General features: G+C 42.9%; 1 protein-coding gene across 1 annotated transcript in view; it reads left to right on the top strand.

The window, feature by feature from the left end:
• Nucleotides 1-638: 638 nt before the first annotated feature.
• LOC122946214 (neural cell adhesion molecule L1-like) overlaps nucleotides 639-25,513 on the top strand; it is a 30,414-nt gene continuing 5,539 nt past the window's right edge. Inside the window, exons 1-6 of the mRNA XM_044305657.1 lie at nucleotides 639-756; nucleotides 1,116-1,292; nucleotides 9,155-9,274; nucleotides 13,413-13,568; nucleotides 13,656-13,784; nucleotides 15,492-15,564. Of these exons, the coding sequence (XP_044161592.1) occupies nucleotides 1,193-1,292; nucleotides 9,155-9,274; nucleotides 13,413-13,568; nucleotides 13,656-13,784; nucleotides 15,492-15,564 (578 nt within the window). The 5' untranslated portion in view covers nucleotides 639-756; nucleotides 1,116-1,192. The remainder of the gene's footprint in view (nucleotides 757-1,115; nucleotides 1,293-9,154; nucleotides 9,275-13,412; nucleotides 13,569-13,655; nucleotides 13,785-15,491; nucleotides 15,565-25,513) is intronic.

Consider the following 25,513-nt stretch of genomic DNA (forward strand, 5'->3'; position numbering starts at 1 on the left):
TTCTCTCCCTTATAGTTCTTCCTGTAGATTTTGCAACAATCACACAGAGATCTGTTAGTCTCCGAATCCTGGTCAGTGCACCCTGACTCTCCTAGACCAATCTAGTGCTAAGGGTGTAGCCAGCGACCACCTAGAACCCTCCTGCAAAGGGCTGTGTCAGAGTTACTATCATACAGAGCGTTGCTGGGAGTATACAAGGCATTAACAATACATAACATGGCAATATATAGCATAACATGACATTACATAACATGAAAGAAAAAAACATTTGCTCTGGGGTACTGCAGTAACAGTATACAGATGATACTATTGTATGATCCCTGGCTTGTTCTGTATTTATAGGCACTATATACTGTTTGCTGATATATTTCTACTTCTAATTTATGGCATTACTGTATAAATATTGCTATGACTGATATTATTCTATGTGCATAGTTCTTTGGCAAGCATGATGGTATGAACATTAATACGTTATCCGCAGTATTGGTGGGGCACAAATATGGGCTTATCCCTACTATTTTCTGACCATGTGCCTGTTAATGCTATGCTGGTGCCAGCTCTAATACAGGTTGGTATTACCCAACATCAGCACTTGAACATCTTAATTCCTTAATTTTTTGGGTGTTTTTACAGTTCCATCACCACCCAGCGGTCTTCGTTTTGAACGCCTTTCTGACACCTCTTTGGCACTATTTTGGGGGCCACCTGAACATCCCAATGGAATCATAACAGGCTATAAAATTTCTCACGATCTAGGTAAGCTCTCATTTTGATGATCAGTGTGTCACAGTTCATGATACTACTTCATGCATACCTGAAGAGTAATTCCAGTCACAGATTATGTCAATACTGCAAATCTCCTGAGAGGTAATCCTACTAGATGCGAAAATTTCAGTGACCCCATCCATCGCTGGATAATGAACAATGTATTCTGATTTATACTGCCTCCATTAAGGAAGAGCTGCCTCTAAGGACACGTTGGAGAGTTCATATTAAAGGGGTTGTGAGGAGCTCTGAGTTCCATCTTATAGCAACTTACAATTAGTAATAGATACTGTATTAACCAATTGACATGATTTTGTTACTTACTTGACATTACTTGTGTCTCCTCTCAGTGAGAAAGGATCACACCAACTCATTTCTGCTACAAACAATTGATGACCCGACTCAGCAGACTTGGACATTCCACAACATGAGCAACAAAGATACTTACAAGTTCTATGTCTATGCCAAGAACTCTGCAAGAGAAAGTCTTCCTGCCAAGATAGTAGGCAGCACAATGAAAGAGCTAGGTGAGAAAGATGGAGGACTTGAAAGTGTTGTGAGACTAATTACCATATGTTGCTTAAGATATATCTCTGGTATATTAAATGTATGTATATTTTTATATGTTAGCCTCATAATTCTAGAAGAGTGTAACCTTTATCATATATTCCACTGTAACACAACAACTGAGATTAAGGTCATCTGAGAATAGATGGAGACAGCAGTCTGGAAGGAGAAGGGGGAGTATGGCATCCAAATAGGACACAAGAAAAAGGGAGTTTTAGGGAGGTTTTGTGTTATTGTGCAAACTGTTTTTCTGGCAATTATCAAGTGTGTCTTGTGATCTTGTGTTCTTGAAATTACAAGAACTGTGGATATTTATGAGCCAAATGTGAGATGTGTCCAAGCCAATTGTGGGAATATGACCTTTTGAATGTTGAGTCGTGTCAGTTTGATCTATTACCCTGTTATGATGTTCAATCTCTTTTATTAAGGACAAGAGTAAAGTATCAATGCAAAAGGTATAAAACCACAGTACAAAGCGAATATACCAATTCTGCCATTTACAGTACCAGATATTAAGTGGTTTAGTACATAACAAATGTAGGTGGTCCAATAATAAAGTGACACAATTCGCAAATAGATTTACTCTAAAAGAGAGCAGAAACATCTAAAAACATACACACACACAGACAGACAGAAACAAAGGGGACGAAAAGGGAAGTGCCAAAACCCATCAGAATAGGTAGTATTTAACCACATAAGGTAAGACTCGGAACCTTTAAAAAGCAACCAAGGGGACCATATCTTAAGGTATTTTGCGTCCTGATCATCATCTTCAGCAATAAGTTCCTCCATTCTATGTATCTTTTCAAATGTCTTAAGCCACTCCTCGAAGCACAGTGTCACCGTAGATTTCCAATGACGAGGTATAACCTGACGAGCAGCCTGTACAAAAAATCTCAGGAGACCCCCCTTCAAGGAGGAGATGGAGCCAGGGAACATGGACAATAACGCGCCCTCCGGTGTCCACCTAGTGGCATTACCGCTGACCAGCCCATACAGCTCATTGATTCTGTTCCAAAAAGGGGAAATGCGGTCACACTGCCACCATATGTGTACCATAGTGCCTTTCTCTTTCTCACAACGCCAACAAATGTCTAGACACGTGGGAAAGAAGGAATGCAACATAACAGGAGTTCTGTACCATCTAGAAAGAATCTTAAAGTTCTTTTCTTGCAAGCTACAACTGACAGATGATTTGTGAGACAGTGTGAGCACCTTCTCCCACTGGTCGGAAGAGAAGGTTTTACCTAGCTCTCTCTCCCAGGACCCCACGTATAGAAGGGACGAGAGGGCCCCCCCTTCCTTCCTGGAGCAGCCCGTAAACCAGAGACACTAGATGTGTGGGAGGTGTATTTTGGGTGCAGAGAGACTCAAAGGCGGTAAGATCCCTAGATAAGTTTTCTAAGGGGCCTAGTGAATGTAAGAACTTCTTTACGCTAAGATATTGTAACCACGCCCCCCCCCCCCGTTGGTCGGGTTGACAAGCGAGATTAAAGGTGTGACAGCCCCGCCGGCTACCAACTATCTAACTTGTGGATTATCTTCTTTTCGGAGTCCCAACACCCACCGAGTGCTTTCCCCCATGGGGAATCCTGGATTGTTGAATATGGGAATAAATGGCCCCAGAAAAGTGGTAAGACCTAGAGCCACCGCGTATTTGTCCCAAACTTTCAAAACGCCGGCCGTTATGAAGGGGAGCTTCGAAGGTCTAAGGGCTCTAGCCAGCCAAAGTAGATTTTGGGTTGGGAGTCCAATTACCATTCGCTCAAGCTGAACCCACCTCTTAGAAGAACTGCTATGAAACCAATCTAAGATGCCCGAAAAGATTGCAGCTTTGTGGTATTTGGAGAGGGACCCCTATACCTCCTTTTAGCTTATGACAAGCTAAAAAGCGTATGCCTAATCTAGGGGAGGACCCCGCCCAAATAAATTTTAGGAACAGAGACCTGAAGGCCTTAAAGAAACCACAAGGTAAGGGTATCGGTATGGTACGAAATAAATATAGAATCCGAGGAAGGATATTCATTTTGATCGCATGGATTCTCCCAAACCATGACAACGGTAGTTGCTTCCAAGCCTTCAGATCCCTACGAACCTCCTCTAACAGGGGAGTAAAATTGAGTGAAAAAAGATCCGTCAAGCGTGAGGGGATAGACGTACCTAGGTAAGTGAGGTGGTTGGAGGACCATCTAAATGGAAATTAAGTCTTTAGGTCGTGTACCAGGGATTCAGGAAGGTTGATGTTTAGTATCACAGACTTATGCAAGTTGACCTTAAAATTACTAAGGTCCCCAAAGAGAGCAAGCTCTTTCAAAACGTTAGGAAAACTAACCCTCGGATCTGAACAGAAGATTAAAAGGTCATCCGCATATACGGCGATCTTGAAAACCATGTCTCCTACTTGGAGGCCCTTAATGGAATCATTAGCTCTAGGAGCACTGGTCAGGAACTCCATCACCAATATGTACAGAAGAGGGGAGAGGGGGCAGCCCTGCCTTGTGCCATTATGGATCTGCAATGGGGCCGACAGGGATCCATTAACCCTCACCTGGGCACTCGGATTATGATATAAAGCAGTAATTCTGCATAATAGATTGGGACCAAAACCAAACGCCCTAAGGGTCTCCGACATAAAGGACGAATGCACCCGATCGAATGCCTTCTCTGCATCAAGCGAGAGCAGGCAGAGGGGGGACTTTATCTCGGACACTCGAGCAATTAGGGCCAAAGAGCGGATGGTGTTGTCCCTGGCTTCACGTCCAGGGACAAAGCCTGTCTGATCCTCATGTATCAATGTAGGCAAATAGGGCTTCAGTCTTTCAGCTAGAATTTTAGCATAAATTTTGACATCGATGCTTATTAACGATATCGGGCGGTAACTACTACATGTTGGGGGTCCTTCCCCGGCTTAGGGATAACACAAATATGCGCTGTGAGAGCCTGTGGTGGGAAGGTAGCACCCTCTACCAGGGAGTTGCACATATTGGTGAAGGGACCTGATATGTCTTCCAGAAAAGTCTTATAAAAACGGGAGGTGAACCCGTCCGGGCCAGGACTCTTACCAACTACTAAACCCTTAATAGAACTCCTAACCTCCTGGGTCGTGATTGCTGTCTCCAAGGACTCCCTATGAGCCAAGGATAACTTGGGTCCCCCCAGACCAGAGACATAATCCCTGATCTTCTGGAGTCGAGCTTCGGGAGGAAGGTCTGCAAACTTTCCCTTTAAGTTATAAAGTTCAGTATAGTAGGCTCGGAATTCCCTCAAGATGTCTTCAGTAGCATGTACTTTACCCCCTTCTCTCCAGTTAAGTGTTAAAATATAAGAGGAGCCGTTCCTAGGTCTCAGGACTCTGGCCAGCATTTTACCACTCTTGTCTCCTTGCCCGTACATAAGTCTGTGAAACCTATCTCTGAAGCCCAGATATTTCTGGTCAATCAATCTCCTAAATTCCCCCCTAGTATTACATAATTCCTGGTACACGACCGCAGAGAGGGAGTTCTTATGACTTCGTTCAAGCATAGCCAATTTTTGAAGTAGCTCACCCATCTTTCCTGCCCTAATCTTCTTCAACCTAGAAGCGTGTAAAAGGAACTGCCCTCTCACCACACACTTCAACGTCTCCCATTTAATTGTGGAACTGGTGGTATCCGCCTCGTGTACCGCCAAGAAGTCCACAATAGACGAACGGATGTCGGCTAAGCAGACCGGATCCCTAAGAATATTATCATTAAATTTCCAAGAATATTGCGAGTGAGCACGATTCCCAATAGCGAAAGTCACCCATACCAGGGAATAGTCAGAAAATAGGGCAGGTTCAATACCTGCTGTGGGATTAAAGTCTAGCAGGGAGTGAGAGAGGAAAATATAATCGAGGCGATGATATGCGTTATGGGATGTGGAATAAAATGTGAAGTCCTTATCCGTGTGGTATAGGATGCGCCATATGTCAACTAATCTCAAAGAGTGTAAATGTCTCTGGAAACCCCAGCCGGGGTAGAGGACCTACCTGAAGAGGAGTCTAGCGTGGCATCTAGAGGAAAATTAATATCACCCCCCAGGACGATCGGAGCGCCATCAGCAAAGGTGTCCAGGGCTGGCATAATCGTGGAAACGAATTGAGAGTGACCTGTGTTAGGGAAATACATGTTAGCTAGGACCAATATCTGAGAACCGATAGACACCTTAAGGAAGACGTATCTCCCCATTACATCAGAAAAAACTTGCAGAACTTTACATGGTACAGATTTATGTATAGCGATAGACACGCCCCTAGATTTAGACTCCGGGAACGTGCTATGCGCCCAATAGGTAAAGTATCTGTTCTTACAGGAGGGGATATTATCCGACCTAAAATGGGTCTCCTGCAAGAAGGCTATGGACACCTTCTGTTTATGTAAATTATAAAGAACCTGGTTCCTTTTAGCGGGGTTGTTTAGCCCATTAGCGTTAAAGGAACATATCTTAATAGGAATCATCCTATGTGACTAAAAGGGAACATATGCACTATTATGAGTTCTGAGAGTAAGACACAAGGGAAAAAACACCAGGAAGGCTGAGCAGGACAGGGGGGACATAACGAGACAAAACGTGACAAACAAGACAAAACAGGAACACACAAAACAGGGAACCAAACAAATAGTATATAACACCAAATGGCCATCAACTTATGGTGGCCTCTATTACCCTGTTATGTAAGGTTCTTTATTGCCAATATGTACCACGTGAGATTATATAACTTGCATTGTCCAATCATAGTACTGTAACCATCTTAATTATCTTGTAATTCCTATAATGAGATGTGTATAAAATAAAGTCCTTAGGGGCGGTCTAATCAGATCTCCTCAGACATATCTTTCTGAATCTGTCTGTGATTTCTCAGCCGATATAATTGATCAATCTCTGCCTAAAGAGAACCACTCTGACAGTGTAAAATACATTTCAACCCAAATAATACATAGAACTCCACTTGTTAGAACTACAGCTTTTTCTGTAAAGTTGCTCTTTTTAATGTAATCTGGTTACAAAATTCTGCATACAACTTAATACAGGAACCCTTGCCTTGTCTTCCCTTGTCTCCACTGTTCTCATCTCATCTTTTCTACTTTATTCACCTCTTGGTCATCTCTGTTAGGTTCCTCTCTCTTCTCTTCTATATACATCTCTTCTCCTTTCCCATATAAGTATTCAGACCCTCTACTCAGCTCTTAGTTGAAGCAGTGATTACAGCATCCAGTCTTCTTGGGTATGATGCTATAAGATTTGCACACCTGGATTTGAGGATTTTCTGCCAATTTTCTCTGAAGACCCTCTCAAGCTCTGTCAGATTGAATGGGGACTGTCAGTGGGAAGCCACTTTCAGGTCTCTCTAGAGATTTTCAGTTGGGTTCAAGTCAGGGCTCTGGCTGGGCCACTCTAGGACATTCACAGAGTTGCCCCTAAGCCACTCCTGTGTTTTGGCTGTGTGTTTAGTTAGAGAGTGAACCTTTGCCCAATCTGAGGTCTAAAGCACTCTGGTTCAGGTTTTAATTAAGAATACCTCTGTAGTTTGCTCCATTCAGCTTGCCCTCAATCCTGACCAGTCTCCCTGTCCCAGCCACTGAAAGCATCCCACAGCATGATGCTACCACCCCCATGCCTCATTTTAGGGATGGTATTCTGCAGGTGATGAGCAGTGCCTGGTTTCCTCCAGACATGACGCTTAGAATTGAAGCCAGAAAGTAAAATCTTGGTTTCATCAGACCAGAGAATCTTGCTTCTCACAGTCTGAAAATCTTTTAGGTGCATTTTTGAAAACTCCAGGACTTTCATGTGTCTTTTACTGAAGTGAGGCTTCTTTCTGGCTACTCTACCCTAAAGCCCAAAATGGTGGCGTGCTGCAGTGGTGGTTGACTTTCTGAAAGTTTTTCTCGTCTGCACACAGGATCTGTAGAGCTCAACCAGAGTGACAATTGGGTTCTTGGTCACCTCTCTTACCAAGGCCCTTCTCCCCCAAATACTTAGTTTGGTGGGGTAGCCAGCTCTAGGAAGAGTCCTGGTTGTTCCAAACTTTTTCCACTTAAGCATTATGGAGGTCACTGTGCTCTTGGGAACTTTAAGAACATCAGAACATCTGAAAGGTGATAAAGAGAAATGAGAGGCCCCCAGAGCTAACTTTCAAATGTTATAGCAAAGGGTCTGAATACTTATGTCCATGTGTGACATTTTTCCTTTTTAATACATTTGCAAAAATGTCAAAAATTCTGTTTTCACTGTCATTAAGGAGGTGTAGAATGATGGGGGAATTTTTTTTTCATTTTAGCACAAACCCACAACATAACAAAATATGAAAAAAGTGAAAGGGTCTGAAGACTTTCTGAATGCACTGTGAATAAAGTATATATTATTGAAAATACTTATAGAGGTTCTCCGTATCTATTCTTGGCCTAATCACTGTATCTGACATGGACCACCAGCAGGGGTGTAACTACCATAGTGGCAGACCATGCGACTGCTATGGGGCCCAGTCTTAGTTGGGATTATCTCTTCTACTAAGTGAGAACTTGGTCAGGACTGTACCCTCTAAAGAAACAACTTTTAGCAAATGAGGCAGTGGAAAAAAGGGTAATCGAAAAGGGTTTAGTCGGAAACCCTTCTGTCCTGTGTAGGGGGCCTGGTTTGATCCTTGCTATGGGGCCCTTACTTCTCTATGTACGCCACTGACCACCAGGCAGTTGTAGCCATCATGGCAGAACACCACATGGACATGCAAGTCTACACGTTTTTCAAATTTATTGCAAAACTACATGGGCATTATAAATGAACAATCAATTGACAAAAAATGTTTTAAACAGTTAATTCAAAAACAGTGCAGACTAGTAGATCACTACATAGGTTCAAACCTCCAACTTCAGTAAAGGGAAAGCTAGGTTTATATGGGATGCACTTAATTAATGCCAGTTGGGAGTTAAAGTATAGTCTTTGCTTGTTTTGTGTGAATGGGTTATTTTCCCTTTTAGGAAGAGTTCACATGTCTGTTTCAATTTTCCGTTCTTCTGATCCGTCAGCATCAGTTATGCATAGGATCCGTTTTTTTTAAAGGATCCTGTTTTGTTTTTGTTCGTTTTTTTGGTCTTCTGACGGATCAGAAGAACGGAAAATGAAATAGTGATGTGAACTACCCCTTACTTTAAAAGGTAAGGCAGTATGATTTATGTGTATTTTTTTAATTTATTTTAAACGCAAATATGTCCCTTTTAGAGCGAATGCACACAACAGATTTTGATGCATAAATTCCTGCAACTGTCTCATTCATCAAAGGAATATCCAATGGATATGCAATAAATACCTGGTAGATGCGGGGCCCACCTCTTGGACTGGTACCTACAGTATCTTTAGATTGGACCCCATCTGGCCTGGATGCCACAGTCAGAGGTGGTCATAGAAACGCTGAACAATCTATGCTATGCCTATTCACTTGTACCGTATGTGAGCTGTGGAAGCAGTATAGCACAGCCCGCTTGACTATTTCCATAGATCTGACCACCTCTGGTCACCGCATCAGATCTTGGTACGTACTAAGATGGGAACACCTGGGTAAGATCTTAGTTGAACAACTTCAATTCACAATATACGAATTGAGAATTGGGGGCTACTTGACCCTTAGATAGCTGTATTTTGTTCCCTAATTTTCCTACTGTTTAACTCTAGTTTTGTGTTTTGCTCAAAATAAATATGAGCATTGACTGACAAATCTAAATGAAGTAAAAATATGATTGTGAGAACACCCATGCCCCAACATTTAGACTATCTTGATTATTATTTTATTCTGTTTTGTCTTTAGAATTTCCACCAGTTCTGAACATTACAGTTTCGAGGACATCCAAGTGTATCACCATAAAATGGAGACCATTGGAGGGACAGAGAAATGTTGAACTCAAAGTACAGATGAAGAACAAGAGCAGTAAGTGAAAACAAAAGAGAAAGACAAGAGAGAAGCAAATATCAGTCCTAGAAAATTTTCAGCCCAATTGGAACACTTTTGCTTTGGGTTGAATTTATTTGCACCCTAGTCACCATACACCACTGAGCCTTCCTATGAGAATCCCTTTGAGAGGACCTTTTGCACACAAGCAGTGACTGCCTTGTCGTAAGTCATGCCATGCAGTGCAAGGGAATGAACGTGGATATTTAGTGTATGACTCATTAGATTTTTTTTGAAGATTTTTTAATATTTTGTGTTTGATTTTACCAAAATTTGAAGAAGGTATATGAACATCACAGAAGTTGCTCCCAACTCGAGTCCCCCTTTATGGGTTAGCGAAGTGAGTTGCCAGAGCTTCTCTTGGTACTAGTAGTGGCATTATATGAAATAAAAATTTGGTCTACTTTTTTTATTTTTATAAAAAAAACAGCTCTGCTCTTACCTATAGGCTCTGTCTGGTATAGAAGCTTGGTCCCAGTTAAATGGACTTGAGCTTCCCTTCCAGATAGAGCCATGGGACACAAGTAGTATTGTTTCTCTAAAAAAACAGACAATTTTTCTAGTTAAGTTGAGGGGAGTCTGTCAGCAGTTTTGACCATGCTTAACTGCTGACAGCACTAGATAGGGGCTGGGGAGAGCAGATGAACCTTACCTTTTGTGGAGCTTTTATTATCAGGAGTAACGTGAATATGATGTTATATTCTGCTAGATTCTACTATTATAAGTGCAGGAGGCAGAGCATCACTAGTGGAAATTTTATATTTTTTTTTATTGCAAAATTCAATGTGATCAAAGGTGCCCATAATCTTCAAATAGCTTCTCCACTTTGGATAATGCCTTTTATCCAGATGAGCACCATCTAATAAGAAGTTGATCATAGGATGGCTCATTGCTGGGTCCCTACGGCGCTACCACAGGATAAGCAAGTTTGGCGAGAGAGAAAAGAAAGGGGAGAGGCGCTCATAGGGTGGTGGGTAGCGGTTGTGTTGTTCTGCGTAATGGTCGAAGTGTGCTCACCTTATGGTGTTGTGCTGGTTGGAGCTCAACGTCCGTGAAGGTAGGTACACGTGGAGAAATAAGGGGGCGTTGGTTATTTTGGAAAGGTCGGTGCTGCCAATACCCGTTCGGTCCCTTAGGTGGAGTTGCCAGGGACTCCTAGGGACTGTGAAGGAAGAAGTTGCTGGTTTGTGTGCGATTGCACACAGTAGGGTATTTGTTTGGCGCACAAAAGGACGACCTCAGACAGTGGACTTTGGTGAAATAGCTGTTTTTATTGTTCAGTAGACAACGCGTTTCGGAGTTTATAACTCCTTTATCAAGTCTAAAACAAGGGTATAAAAGAAAAAAATGCCGGAGGCAAGAGATGTATCCCCACCTGGTTAGATGGGTGTGGACATGCATTAAACAGTGGAATATTTAGAGAGTTTGTGCGCGTGCCTTTAAGCATTAAAATGTGCATAGTTATATACAAAAAAATAATTTATATATAAAATAATGATGATAAAGGCAATAATAAGATCTGTAGTTTGCAGAGAAATAAAAATGCAAATGTCAGTGACAGCAGCAGCAGTTGATTAAAAGCGAAGGAAGTCAGTAAGTATTTGGTGGTCTGCGTATGAGGTCACTATTGGGCCCAGGTGTGTATTATTTCTGCTGGCATAAAAGATTGTGTGCTCAGGTATGTTTCAGGAGGACTGTGGTTATCGGATGAGTGAATGTATATGGCGTGTGAAGGCTGGTGTCCCTAGTGCGGTATGTGTGTGTGTTATGACGGTATTAGGTTGAATGTGGTTGTGGAGGGGGGGGGGGGGGGTTGGGGGTTTACCTTAATCGGGGCGTCAGCAGAGAGACAGGCCAGATGGCTGTGGGAATAAAAACACAACATATGAGAAGACGGACACTGGGCAAAGGGGCATGATGATGTCTGTGTGTGTGGTGATGGAACTGAGGGGGGGGGGGTACGAGGAAATATGACAGGTGGCAGGTTGGGGGGGGGGGGGAAACATGGTGCAGTGCAATGTGATGTAGTGTGTTGTGTTTGGAATATGGCTGTGGGGGTAATAAAGAAGGTGGGGGTAATATAATGAAGGGGGCGGGTGGCCGGTGGTGATGAGAAGGGTGGGTGCAGTGTGTGGTGGTATTTTGATGGTGCTGGAGGGAGGAGGATGGATATCCTGTATAAGGGTGGGGATTGAGAGCTGCGCTGGTGGAATGTGGCCCCACATGGTGGTTAGATAGGCTGACCAAGTTATTTGGGGTGCAATGGGGGATGTGGACATCACAAGCGCTGTAGCTGTCTGCCTCTTACCTGGAGCGTCTGGTTTGTGCTGGGAACGCCGCTCTCCATGTGTCTGAGCGCGCGCTTTTTGAATTCGGGTGGCGGGGGCGGGGTTGTGACGTCAGACGGGGGCGTGGTGGTGACGTCAGGCGGGAAGGCTACTGGTATTGCTGCGCCGATCAGCTGATGTGCTAAGGGGGCGGGGGAGGGCGGTGTTCACGGTTGTTATGCCGATCAGCTGGTGTGCTGGGGGCGGGGTTGTGACGTCCTTGAGTGCTGCTCGGCTGGCGCTGGGCAGTGAGGGAATATGTAATGTGATGAGTAGTGGACAGTTTAATGTGTTATGTTGGCAGCACGGGGGGGAGAGAGGGGATATGGGGGGGGGGGCTGGTGCTGTGTAATGTTATGTGTTGATGGGGTGGCTGTGATGGGGTGTTTTGATGGGATGTGATGTGATGAAGGGGCTGGTGTGTTGTGGCTGGTTTGATTCATTTGAAAAAGGGTGGGGAGTGTACTAGGGTGGCTGGTTTGAGGCATGTATATGACCTAGAGTGGCGCGGTAATTGGCAGGTGGGCAGAAGGGATGTGGTGGTGGAGAGAATGGGGGGGGGGAATTATTGGGATGGATGGTGGTAAGGTGGGTGGGAACGGAGAGGTGGGGGCGTGGGTGCTGGAGGTGGTGGGCACGCCGGGGGTTTGACATGGTGGGGTAGGATGATTGGAGATGGGGGAGGGGAGTGGATGGGTGTGGAGGGGGGGGGGGCAGTGAAGGAAAGGGCAGTGGTGTGTGTGAAACAATATGGAGTGGTGCGTGGCAGAGTGCGTGGTGTGATTTGGAGGGCAGGGATCCGGGTTTGTTTAGATGCAGTTGGTTTCTAACAGTTCGTTTGGGCAATCTGGGTTTTAGAAGCAGTTGGTTTCTAGCGATTCATTTAGGCCGTATGGTTCTATGGTTTGTAGTTTGAATATCCAGTACATTTCTTTTCTCCTCAATTTCTGGTAGCGGTTACCATGGGTGGCTGGGATTTCTTCAATGGGTAGTAGGGAGAGGTCTCCTGCATCCTTGTTGTGTGCCTGCAGGAAATGTCGGGATACTCCATGTTTGAGGAAGCCGTTCGTGATGTTCCAACGGTGTTTGTTCATCCTCTCTCTCAGAGTGAGGGTGGTCCGGCCAACGTATTGTAATCCACAGCTGCATTCCAATAAATAAATGATGTATGATGATGAACAGTTTAGGAAGTGCTTTATTTCAAAATTTTCTCCTGTTACATTACTGGAGAATTTGGTGGTCCGATTTGAGATGTTCAGACAACACTTACATCTTTGGTGTCCGCATTTATAACTTCCAAGCATTTTGGGAAAGAGGCTCAAAATGGCTGGGGGATGTTTTTTCTGAATGCGCAAGCGACTAGGGGCGATGAGATTTTTGATTGTTTGGGCTCTTCTGAACGTTATGTGTGGTTCTGGTCGTATATGTTTCGTTAGGAAGGGATCCGCTTGTAGTATCTGCCAGTGCTTCTTCATCTCTTGCCTCCGGCATTTTTTTCTTTTATACCCTTGTTTTAGACTTGATAAAGGAGTTATAAACTCCGAAACGCGTTGTCTACTGAACAATAAAAACAGCTATTTCACCAAAGTCCACTGTCTGAGGTCGTCCTTTTGTGCGCCAAACAAATACCCTACTGTGTGCAATCGCACACAAACCAGCAACAGGATAAGCAAAGAATTACACAGCACCCTTTAAAATCAATGAGCAGTCCACGTAATTCATGGAAGCGCTAGGTCTTCAAGAGAGTTCCATTATGGTGATTGTGATTTCACCGCTTTTTTCCTTTTCAGGTGATTCGTGGCAGCAATACGATGTGAATGCTTCTGAAGCCGAATTCAAAATTGTTGAACTGCAACCGAGTGAAAATTATTATGTTCGTATTTTGGCGTTAAATCACACTCGTTATGAAGAAATTTGGGGAGTTGAGACTCACACTTTACCTTTAGGTAATTGCCAAAGCTAGACAGATAGCTCGAAACATGCTTACGGTCTTTACATTATTACCCATGTGTCTTCTCATCCTTTCTTTACAGCTGTACCTGACGAGAAGGGATTTGCGTCACAGGGCTGGTTTATTGGCCTGATAAGTGCTATAATTCTGCTGCTTCTCATCCTGGTCATCCTGTGCTTCATCAAACGTAGCAAAGGTGGAAAATATTCAGGTAAGTTGACATCTGCCCAAGACAACCAGCTAAGAAAAAGAAAATAGACAGTACTTCAGAGAAAGTACTATGAGGAAGTCTCATGCTTCCATTCTGTCATTGGAGTTTAAAGGAGTTGTTCCATGAGTAATATTCTACAGTTTTCAAACCAGCACCTGGATCTGAATACTTTTTTAATTGCAAGTACTATTGAGTTAATCAATGAAATATATCAGTATAGCGCCACCTGTTGTTTGCACTTTTTCTAATTTCTCTGTCCTGTTCACTGAGATAGAAGCACATGCTCAGCTCTGTCCTTCAACTGCCACCAGCCGCAGCAGACAGGACATTCCCATGGACCGTTTTCAAACAGTATTGATTAGGGAGAAGATTGTTCTAATGGGAAAAAGAACATGAGATTTCCCAGTCACGTTGTGCTGCTTCTCCACTACTGCCTCCCCAAATTGAAGAGGCAAAATCAGGTCTACATGTATTTTAGAAAGGTTAACCCGAAAGGTAGGTCACATCTCCGCTAATCTGGTAGTCTGTTCCTGTTCTGGCACAGCCGCTTACCACCACACATTGCCAGATCCCCATTGATTATAATAAGATGTAATGGGGATCCGGCAGCTTTCCGGCGTAAATGCCGGCTTTGGGCTGGACATATCCAGCTACATGCAGAGGGATTTGTCCAGCCAAAAGCCACCATTGATGCTGGAAAGCCACCAGATCCCCATCAGATCCCATTATGATCAATGGGTATTCGGCAGTGCCGAGCAGTGTGCGGTGGTATCCAGGTAAGCTGGACATGGTAACTCCTATAGTCCGTTCTTTTGCTGGAACAGACTACCAGATTATCTTTAACACCGATGTGAACCTAACCTAAAGCTCCTTCATACATAAGAGTAATTTTGGCTGAACCATTATTTTTGGAGGAGCTGGTCGACAGTCTAATCTGTCTTGGTAGCTAAGGACTCTCACCCAACAGATTATGATTGGGCATGCGGTGTGATTCTTTTGTAAATAAGGATAAGATAAGTCACCACCTGAGGTATCTGGCAGCAGCTTTCTACTCTCTACCCATTGAAAAACGCATACACACTTGGCCAAGCTGAGGGTTTGTGCATGGAGAAGTCGGTAGAGATAGATTTTGGCCAGACAAGTGTTTGGCTGGTAGCTATTAAGGTGGTATGGGGGCACCTTTAAAGGATTTCTGGTATTTCAATATTGATGGCCTATCTGCAAGGTAGGTCATCAATATCTGATGGTGGGGGTCTGACTCTCAGCACGGCCACTAATCAGCTTGTTTAAAAAGAGACCTTGGTGCTCCAGTGATTGCTGAAGACTTCTCACACTCTCACAAGCACTGCACTGTACATTTTATAGTGGCTGTGGTCGTTATTGCAGCCTTGAATGGAACTGAGCTGCACCTAGGCCATCTGACCAAGGAACGGGACGTCACTGGCCTAGGAAGAGGCACCTCAAACAACTGTGGAGTACAGGTAGTCAAACCCCCACCAATTAGATATAGATGACCTATCCTAGGGATAGGCCATCAATATTAAACTCCCAGAAAATCATTTTAACAGTAAAAAAGTTAAGCACTATATTAGTTCCATATGACCCATGATGTGTACAGAACATATCTTTTTAGAGTCTTTTACACTGACCTGTCCTACATTTACATCTTTTATGGCACATCCCATCTTTTGACATTGTTTTATACAGTGAAGGACAAAGAAGACACCCAAGTGGATTCTGAAGCTCGCCCAATGAAGGATGAAACGTTCGGGGAGTACAGGTACAAAAAAAAGGAGTGTTGTTTAGCCAGTTAATATAAAGGTGAAACTGGCCTATAGTCATCTACACATATATAGAAAAGACTTCTCAGTAGAGGATAAGACCATGCTGCTGAACATTACAATCGTTGGGATTGTGGTTTTGATTTCTTTTAGAATTACATTGATTACTAAGAGTTTATATGCTTTGTAGAGCACTGTGGTCCTTTACTTTGGGCAACACCGGACTCCAGAACCATCGGTGATGTCATCGCAGTCTACCTCTTGGGTACATAGATGATTACATGTAGACTGAACTATGGAGAAAAACATATGGATCGCACATCTACATGCCATGCATTGATCGATTGCTTCTCAGCATCATTTATAAACTGTGCACAAGGCACTTGGCATGTGTCTTGATCAAAATGTATAGGTCCACTCACCACGTCAAGATGGCTTCTTTTGAGTGGGTCGCTACTCTAATTTGGCCTTAGCACCAAATGGCAACCATCGCCGTTGCAACATAGCAAAAATCTGATCTGCGCTGCTCTTTCCAAATTGTATATTTGTTTTTTTAATGATTGCAATTTTAAGAAAGCGAAGGTCGGGCATATAAAAATCAATGTCCCCCATTGAAGCAGATGTGAAACCCTGGGTCGGGCAAGTTGATCTGAAGTGACAATATTTTATTCATACTTGCAGTGGTGGTTCTCCACTGTCTGGATTTCCCTTTTCCCTTGAGAGAGAGCTTGAATAGGTATTCAGGTGGAGCAATGAAAAACGGCTTTTACACCGATTATGTGGCTTTCTGGAAGACATACCGAGGACCCGACCCCTAAGTCATCTGTGGTGGAGTTACATGTATGGGAATCCCAACTCCTATGGAAAGGGCAACACAGATCTGATTTTTTACCCTTAGGTGGTGTGTTCTGGTGGTCGCCATGTGGTGCTGTGCCATGGACCCACTTAAAAGAGGCCAGTGGGGCCTATGCATTTTGATAAAAATGTATGCTAAGTGTTCAGTACTTCACACCTCATGTACAGTACATTATAAATGATGGTGAGAAGGAATAGATCATGAATGCCCAACCTGCGGCCCTCCAGCTGTTGCAAAACTACAACTCCCAGCATGTCCGGACAGCCTACAGCAGGGCATGGTGGGAATTGTAGTTTTACAACAGCTGGAGGGCCGCAGGTTGAGCATCCCTGGAATAGATAAATGCATGACATGTAAATGTCCGATCCATATCTTTTTCTCTATAGAGTAATTACGTTTAGAAATGATCAGGCAAATATCATGCATGTCCTGATTTTATCCCAGCTTGTATTTAATGTCTAGAAATGATATCGAAATACTGTATATTAATATATGCCCCTATTACGTCTTCTTACAAGGCTAGAACCACGAGCATAGGAAGCCGGCCGAATTTATTTTTATCTCCATAGTAAACAGCTATTAATAACATTTTGTTTTATGGAGACAGAATATTTTTATGATATGTGTCATGCGGGAAACGTGTTTCTGTGTAATTACACCAGATTTCACTTTCTGAGTTACACAAGGAAGAACAGACTTCTTTGACATCTGGTGCAGAATATTATGCAAATATTATTTGCGTCTTCAGATTTGGCAGTTCATTCAGACTAATTCGGAATTGCTTCCAGGCCGTTCTAAAATGAGCAGCAATCAGTTCACTTATCCAAATGATCAGTTCATGCCAATGTGTATAGCGCCATCTGAGGGCTATGGCATTGTCACTGCTGATTGAATAGAAAGCATCTAATAATCAAAACTGCCATAATGTCAAATACAAAGCAGAAATGTCCAGCCCCAGGATCGGGAGGCTCCTCCAAAGAAATCTGCCATAAACTGCTCTAAAATAGTCAGCACCATGGACACCAACTAACCCATTTGTTAGCTGGTTAAAGGGTTTGACCAGCAGTATGTATTTTCTAGATGATTTACGGTGGGTCAAAAATTAAAACGAAGCCATACTCACCTCACTGATCCCCCGCCAAAACTGTCCTGGATCAACATAGTGGAAATGCCAGAAAAAGCATGACAGAGGCGGGTCATCATGGAGTAGGTTTCTCCTGGTTTTCCAACTTGTTGACCAGGAGAATTAGCGTGGGTCAGTATATATCTGTATATATCCATATCAACACATGCTCATATTCTTCAGTATATCATCTATGGTTTAAAAACGGGAAATTCAAATCTACACCCTACTGCCAATAACTATGTTTAAATTTTGTCCCCGGGAACTGATGTCCAGGTCCAAGGTTGCATTGTTTGTTCATATCCATATACTATATATACTATAGTAACAGTGCCACTCTTGTCTATGGGTTGTACTTGGCAACGCAGCTCAGTCATGTACTTTGCAATACCACACACAAGGTTTATGGACAAGAGTGGCACTGTTTGCTGGAAAATAGCAAATGCTTATTTCTAAGCCATTTAGGAGAAATCATCTCAAGATCAGAGTAATATTTCAGTGTTCTATGGTTTGGAAAGACTTGTGAGACATGTTACAATGCTTAGAAGTGCCTTCACGTACACTGTTTGCACATGTGTGACTGGCATTCCTGACCTTATGCATTCGTTCTCCACTCTCTTGTCCATGCTGCCATCAGATCTCTGGAGAGGTAAGCTGCTCTCGCACGGTAAAGTTCCTTCTTACAGATGTGGGGTGCGATTTTTGCACAATGGGTGTTCACTGAATCTACGTCTACGCCCTTTTGTGCCATGGTTCTTTAAATCCATATGCAGCTACATTTGTTTATGACTACATATATGGTAACAATAAACATCCAGCCTTTGCTAAATTCAGTTTCCTTGAGGATCTACTAGCAGTTGTCTGGCTTGTAATGTCAGGTAACACTACTGTGGCTGGATCTAGGAAGGTCAATCCTTCTTAAGGCTAAGCGGCCAACTAAACTAAAGCTGCATCATTCAACAAAAACAGTCCAAGTAGCATTCATATGTATAGGTCAATCTTTCAAGATCTAAGCCGGTTGGACTTTCCTGGAATAAAGGGGAAGGGTCTACCTGTTTCAATACCCTTTATTTCCGAGGTTTTCTTCAGATCATAGATGTATGGACTACCACCATCTTTCCCACCCAAGTTTTATCTTTCAGGCCACTTCATTTTTTTTCTTCTTGAGGCTCTCAAAAAACTTTTCTGGATAGTAGAGATCATTATGTTTATACATAGTCCATTAGACATTGGTCAGGTTCAAGATCACCATTGATAGCTAGATTAGTGGAGGACCATTTTATGCCTGACCAACTTGAGTTCCCTATCTATCACAGAAAGTTAATTGGACTTGAGATGCAGATTTGCTCCCTGTGACTTCTCAGAGCTGTCATGGTCATTATACAACAGAACTACCGTATATATATGAAGCAATATTTCTAGGGCTGAATATGATGCCCACATAGATACTTTCGGAATGTCTGAGAATAAAAGTTATGGCATATTAGCTGTATTAAGCCATTTATATGAGGCATAGGTTGGAATTCAGGGTTTTACTGGCCCACTTGAGTACCAGAGGATCTTTTGATGGGCCAAGGTTCTGATACCATAGTTGGCCCCAAAGGTCCAAGAGAAAAAAATATATTTGGCTTACTTTGGAGCCAGTCATCTGCCACTAGGGTCTAACTGTTTAATTTACAACCTATTCGACTTTATTGAGCCTCAAAAGTAATTTCCTATGGTGGTCCTAAGGAACCATAGACCCACACTGATGGTCTACAAAGCACCAGTGTGTCTGTAATCTGAAGTCATTGGGTTTCTACGTGACTTCAAGCTCCTTACATGTGGAGTTTCCCTAGAGGTCCTCGAATGTGAAGAAAGTCCTGCAGCTCCTTTACCAAAACCAAGAGACCCTTTTTCCTAGACTCCATTATTTTTTATCTAACCAAGCCATGTTGTAGTTTCTTACATGGGTCACGGCACAAGAACTTATACATGTGAATGCTATAATATTTTTGGTCTTCTGTATAATGACTAGTCATGTTGTGAACACATGTACTAGTCTATACTCGGAGAACCATTGGATGGTTTAGTTTGTCACCTACAATTGGCCTGATAAGAAATGAGAAGACACTGTGGGGGAGATTTATCAGAACTGGTGTAGAGGAAAACTGGCTTAATTGTCCATAGCAACCAATCAGATTCCACCTTTCATTTTTCAGAGCTGCTTCGGAAAATGAAAGGTGGAATCTGATTGGTTGCTGTGGTCAACTAAGCCAATTTACCTTTACACCAGTTTGGATAAATCTCCCCCTGTGTCGCCCGCACCTCCCTAGCAGTATGGGAACTTGCCATATACTTCAGTATAGAGAGCAGCCTGCCATATGCAAACATGGCTTATCTCTGTGTATCACCTCATTGCAGTTCACAGAACGTTACACTATTTTCTGGATGACAGGGTCCTTCATTTCGATGTTGCTAAGTAAAATTAAAGTGAATGTCAATGTGACGGCTGAGCCGAAATCACCCAAAATACATTCCACTGATTGTTGACTACATTTGCAATACAAAAATGTCCCATGATGTATGGATATATGGGGTCAGTTATCAAACCGGTGTAAGGTAGCACCCAATCAGAATCCACCTTTCATTTTCCAAAGGAGCTGTCAAAGATGAAAGGTGGATTCTGATTGGTTGCTAAGGGCAACTAAGCCAGTTCTACTTTACACCAGTTTGATAAATGACCCCCATATTGTGTACATGTGTGTTATGTGTGTGGCGTGTAGCTGTGAACACTTATATTGCTTTGTGCATGCCTAGTATACAATTTCTACATTGCATATGCTATGAGCAGTAGGAACAGGTGCGGAACCATTCATTTCAATGGGGTCGCAAAAGATGCGGACAGCCCACCATGCACTGTCCCCATCTGTAGCTCCATTCCGTGGCCCCACAATCACGGACAAGTATTGACATTTCTATCATAGGGGTGGCGATGTGCGGTCCACAAAATGCGGACTGGTATCCGTGTTTTGTGGATCCGCAATTTGTGGACCGCAAAACACTTACGGTCGCGTGAAAGCACCTTTACAAGGAGAGTCCCAATAATGGAGCAAGGCAAGAGCTCTAGCAATCCCTTTAATAATCATACAGTATATTAGGGAATCGTCTTGTAAAGACAATCTCCATTGCAAATGAAGCCGGTCTGACTACTCTGCAGTCCTCACTTAAAGGGGTTGTGCCACGAAACACATTCTACATTTTTCAAACCAGCACCTGGAGGTGAACACTTTTGTAATTGCATGTCATCAACAATTTATTAGAGCCACTGAGATATTCAATAAAATATATCTTTATAGCGCCACCTGCTGTTTGTCCTTTTCCTTATTTCTTGATCACCTCACTGCGGTGGTCGCGCGCTCTCAGTTTAAATCTTTAACTGGCACCGGCCATAAATTTTGTTAGAAGCTGTGTCAGTTACAGGGAGAGAGCTGCAGTAGAAAGGTCACACCCCCTGAGAAAGACCCCCCCCCCCCCCGAGAAAGACCCCCCCTTTCTGAGAAAGACCCCCCCCCCCGAGAAAGGACACATCCCCTGAGAAGCCAGTCTGCAGTATAATTGGAGCAATGAATGAGTAGATCGCTGGATCCATGTGAGGTACAGCGCTGGTTCTAGTTTTGACTGTCATGTACTATATGATGTCTGATTTTCATTTTTTACATCAATCATGGCATAACTCCTTTAAGTGTCATCATACATGTAGGTGCCCGTTAGCAGCCCTCTGATCTGGCTTATAGAGGGCCTAATTTCCAACAGTTCAAAATTTTCTGAGATGGTCCAGAATTTTAGGTCAGTCCTGGCAAATTTGGTTTGAAAATGGGTAGGGTTTATGTCAAGCCCCAGCTGGAAGTGGGTGTTCCTGGGTTGGTTTGAAGCAGATGTTGAGAAGGGGGCATCAGAGGAAGAGATCCACCTCTATGGCAGCCATATTGCCCTATAGGAAAGATGGAATTCCCTTAGTGGGGAGTTGTAGTAACACACAACAGGCCCCCAATAATGGTCTTCTTCTTGGACCCCTGTTATCTCCTGGGGGATAAGCTGATTTTCGCAGTGGCTGATGCCACAGGTTAATAGATGGACATCCCAAGTTATTGAATTCCCACTATGGCATAGGTATAAAGCGGGAGACTAGATATTTCAAGGATACATTTTCTTGGCCATTCCTACCTAATACAGCAGAGACAGGCTGTCATAAAACAGCTGTCATAACCGTACAACTCTCTTGGCCTCCTTGCTCTCTTATTGGGCTCCCAACTGCTTTTCAGACAGATTTCTATACATATAAGATCATAATATGAACTTGATCCTCTGGTGGCTTATATTCTCTATTCTGCCATAACATATGCACCTTGTATGTTCACTTCTTACATGTTTTATATGTCTGTGATTGTCCTGTGACTGTCATTCTGTCATTTGTCTCTACAGCAGTACCTACTTTAGAAATAGGTAAACCACATGGACTGGTTATGTTATATCGCTCTTATACTGCATGTGCCAAAATACCAAATCCTGCTATGCCATACAGTTAATTGGATGGAGATTGATAAGAGATACTAAGTCCACTATGGTATTTTTCAAGTATCTTTATAATAGCTTTTCATCATCAGCTCTAATTGACTGGAATAAGAGTCAATGGAAATTATGTCTATTATGGACTATATATATATATATATATATATCTTAATTTGCTTGGCCTTTTATCTCTAGAAAAGAAGGTGTAGGGTTCAGGCCTAATACCATACCATATATCAACCATCCCAATCCAGATTATACAGTACTATACCAATAGAATTCTACGTACCGCTATCATGAAAGGCTGCCCTGGACACCAGAGAGGAACTCATAGTCATGTCACACTCATTTGTGTCATTGCAAAGGAGATATAATATTAGTCTCCGGGGTTGAGGTTCTCCAGAACTAAGTTATTGATGACCGATCCTTAGGGTAGGTAATAAACATCAGATCGTTGGGGGTCCAACACCCAGCACATCCACCGATCAGCTGTTTCAGGCAACCGTTGACACCGGAAACAATGCAGTGAAAGGAGCCAGAAACAGAAGGATCCATCATCCACTATTCAGTTTTCGGTGCCACATGTTTATTTAATTTCAGTTTCCACTCTCTTGAATTGGAGCTGGGCTTCAGTATCCTGACATAGCCACTAACAGGGCTGTAGCTATAGGGGGTGCAGAGGTATTAGTCGCTATCGGCCCAGAAGCCTGAGGGGGCCCAAAGACCCTTGTGCATCATAAGAAGACGCTGGTATTATTCAAAGTCCACGCTGGCCAAGTTACACCTCTGGCTGGAGGGAAGGAGTTAGGTCAAGAATTTGGCATGGGGAGGGGGTGGATTGTTGTTTCAATTTTGCCTCAGGCAGCACGAAGGCTATGTGCTTCCCTGCCCCTGGCCACAAAGCACTTAGGGAAGGTGGGGCCCAAGCTGAACTCTTGCATCAGAGCCCATGAGCTTTTAGGTATGTCCCTGGCCACTACCACTAAGGATAGATGATAAATATCTAAGTTCTGTCAAGTGAGGAGCAAAAACACATCTGGGACAAGACATATATGGCAGTTATTTGGCACAAACTGAGCCAGAAATCTGTCAGTCAGAAGGTTGGAAGAGTCAATGGGGGAGATTTACTAATTCTGTCCTACATTTAGGCAGGTTAAAAGTAGACCAGCCAGCCAGAAATGGAGGCACATTAAACATAGTAGTACATGCTGTATGGTAAATTTGGAGCATCTTGCTAGAATTGATGGATATTTTTCTCTTCCTTATGCTAACTTTCTTGGCACAATTTGCACCAGAATTTTGGTGCATTTTGCTTAGTAAATCTCCTCCTATGTCTCTATAGAGATCAACAGGAATGGTGGACATCATTTAGTAGGAATAGTACCCCTTTCCAACATGCCTATTCAGAACATATGTGGTCTGAGATGGACCAATAACCTTTGTTTCTCAGTCCTTTAAAAAGGATTCTCCAGGGCTTCCTTATCAATATCTAACTTCTGGCACCCCACCGATCAGTTGTTTTTACTAGTTGGGGTGCTGGAACCAGGCACGGGGTCACCCCAGCCTAGTACAATGTATAGTAATTGGGTCTGGTTACTGCAGCACTGTTCCCGATCAGATGTTTCTGACTCCCATCACCCCCACTGATCTGATATTGATTACCTGTCCTAAGGATAGTTCATCAGTACATAAGTCCTAGAAAACCCCTTTAGGTGAACCACTTTCCTTTAGCATGAATGGTTTATGGGTCATGGAATAATATTGGATTTTCACTATGTTGGACTTGTCGCCATCTGTCATTTGGTTTGTTTTCATGCATGTTTCAATATCATAGAGTTTGAATTTTGTGGTTTATTATGCTACTAACATGGCATTGCACCTTATGCTGCATACATTTCTATATACAAGCTATCCGCCTCAATATGACCCCTGTAACGCAATGCACCCCTCAGCATCTTGTTTACAGCAGAATTGTCCTCATGTGCATGCATTTTACTCCATTTTCTCGTTTGGGACATTGACCAGTAAACATAGAGTTTTGGCCAAGCCTATGAACCCATAATCATACTGGATATGGATGTTCAGTTATGAAAATCCATAACGAGGGCTAGTATAGTCTGATGCACATTTATTGAGTGTGCTCCTTCCATATTGGACAATGATGGGTAATCTGATGGTGATCAGTCTGACATGGTGCTTCTCTCCTTGTTGGGAAAGCATACATTTCATGTTTTGTGCAATGTCCTCTTGTCCAACTTTACGTAAGTTGTGACATATTTGCCATAGAGGCAACCAATATGCTGGGTATGGGACCCCTAAGATAAAGGGAGTTGAGCTGCAGCCCTAATTAATGGATGCTGAGAACCTCAGTAGGGAATCCCCTTTCCACATGCCTTTCAAATTAGGGTGTAGACAATGAACCAAACAATCATGAAAAGGAGATTGGTGGAGGGCAATTAGATACCGCCGTGTCCTCCTGCTCCAAGTGGTTAGAGGCTCTTTGGTTTTACCCATCCCCAGAAGGAAACCCTATTTCAATCTTTGCTATAGTGTTTGGCCCTCTGAAAGGAGTTTCCTATAAGCAACATTTATTGCCTATCCCCAGGATAGGTGATAAATGACTGATTACTGTGGTTGGACCACTGGGACTCTTTCTAATTATGAGAATAGAGGTTACCGAGTCCCCCATGTGGATGGAGAGGTAGTGTAACATAGAAGTGAATAATTTGGTGGTCACGCATGCATACTACTTCTCCATTCGGGGATTCGGCGACCCCTGTTCTCATGATCAGTGGAGTTTCCAATGGTGGGACCCAATCATACAATTATCACTTATCCTGGAAAATATTTGGAGGATATCATTTATACCTGCTTTTCACCATCAGATTAACTCTTTACATCACAAGAACATGAGACCCAGTTAAGTTAATTTTAATAGGTTAGGGTAGTGTCCAACACTGAGCAACTTTAGTTTTCTTTTCCCGGAATCTTTCTTCTGCTGTCTTTCTTTGACTTCTGTGTTTTTTTCTTATTTTGCCATGCAATCATGCAACCCATACAACCTGTACATATATTGAACTTTCTATCTATCTTCCTTCTGTGTCTTCCTTTCTCATTTTGTACCATTTGGCAAGGTCTGGTTACACAAAAAGAAAACCAATATTACATCTGGTACCCTATAAGGGTAGATAGGAGGTTGATCTTGTGCACAAGAACACTTAATTTAAGGGTACAATTTCTTGTATACAAAAAGCCACAGAATGAAGGCTGAAAGATAGAAGAGTATATCTGGAATAAGTGCCCATCAGGAGTGTCCTAAAATCAAAGCTTTATGTTTTTAAAGGCGATGTACACCTTTGCAACTAATAGTTTTTTGTCTCAATAAATCTAAAATGAAAAACTAAGGAACTTGGTAATA

This window comes from Bufo gargarizans, chromosome 9 (assembly GCF_014858855.1).
Source record: "Bufo gargarizans isolate SCDJY-AF-19 chromosome 9, ASM1485885v1, whole genome shotgun sequence".
NCBI classification, from domain to species: Eukaryota; Metazoa; Chordata; class Amphibia; order Anura; family Bufonidae; genus Bufo; species Bufo gargarizans.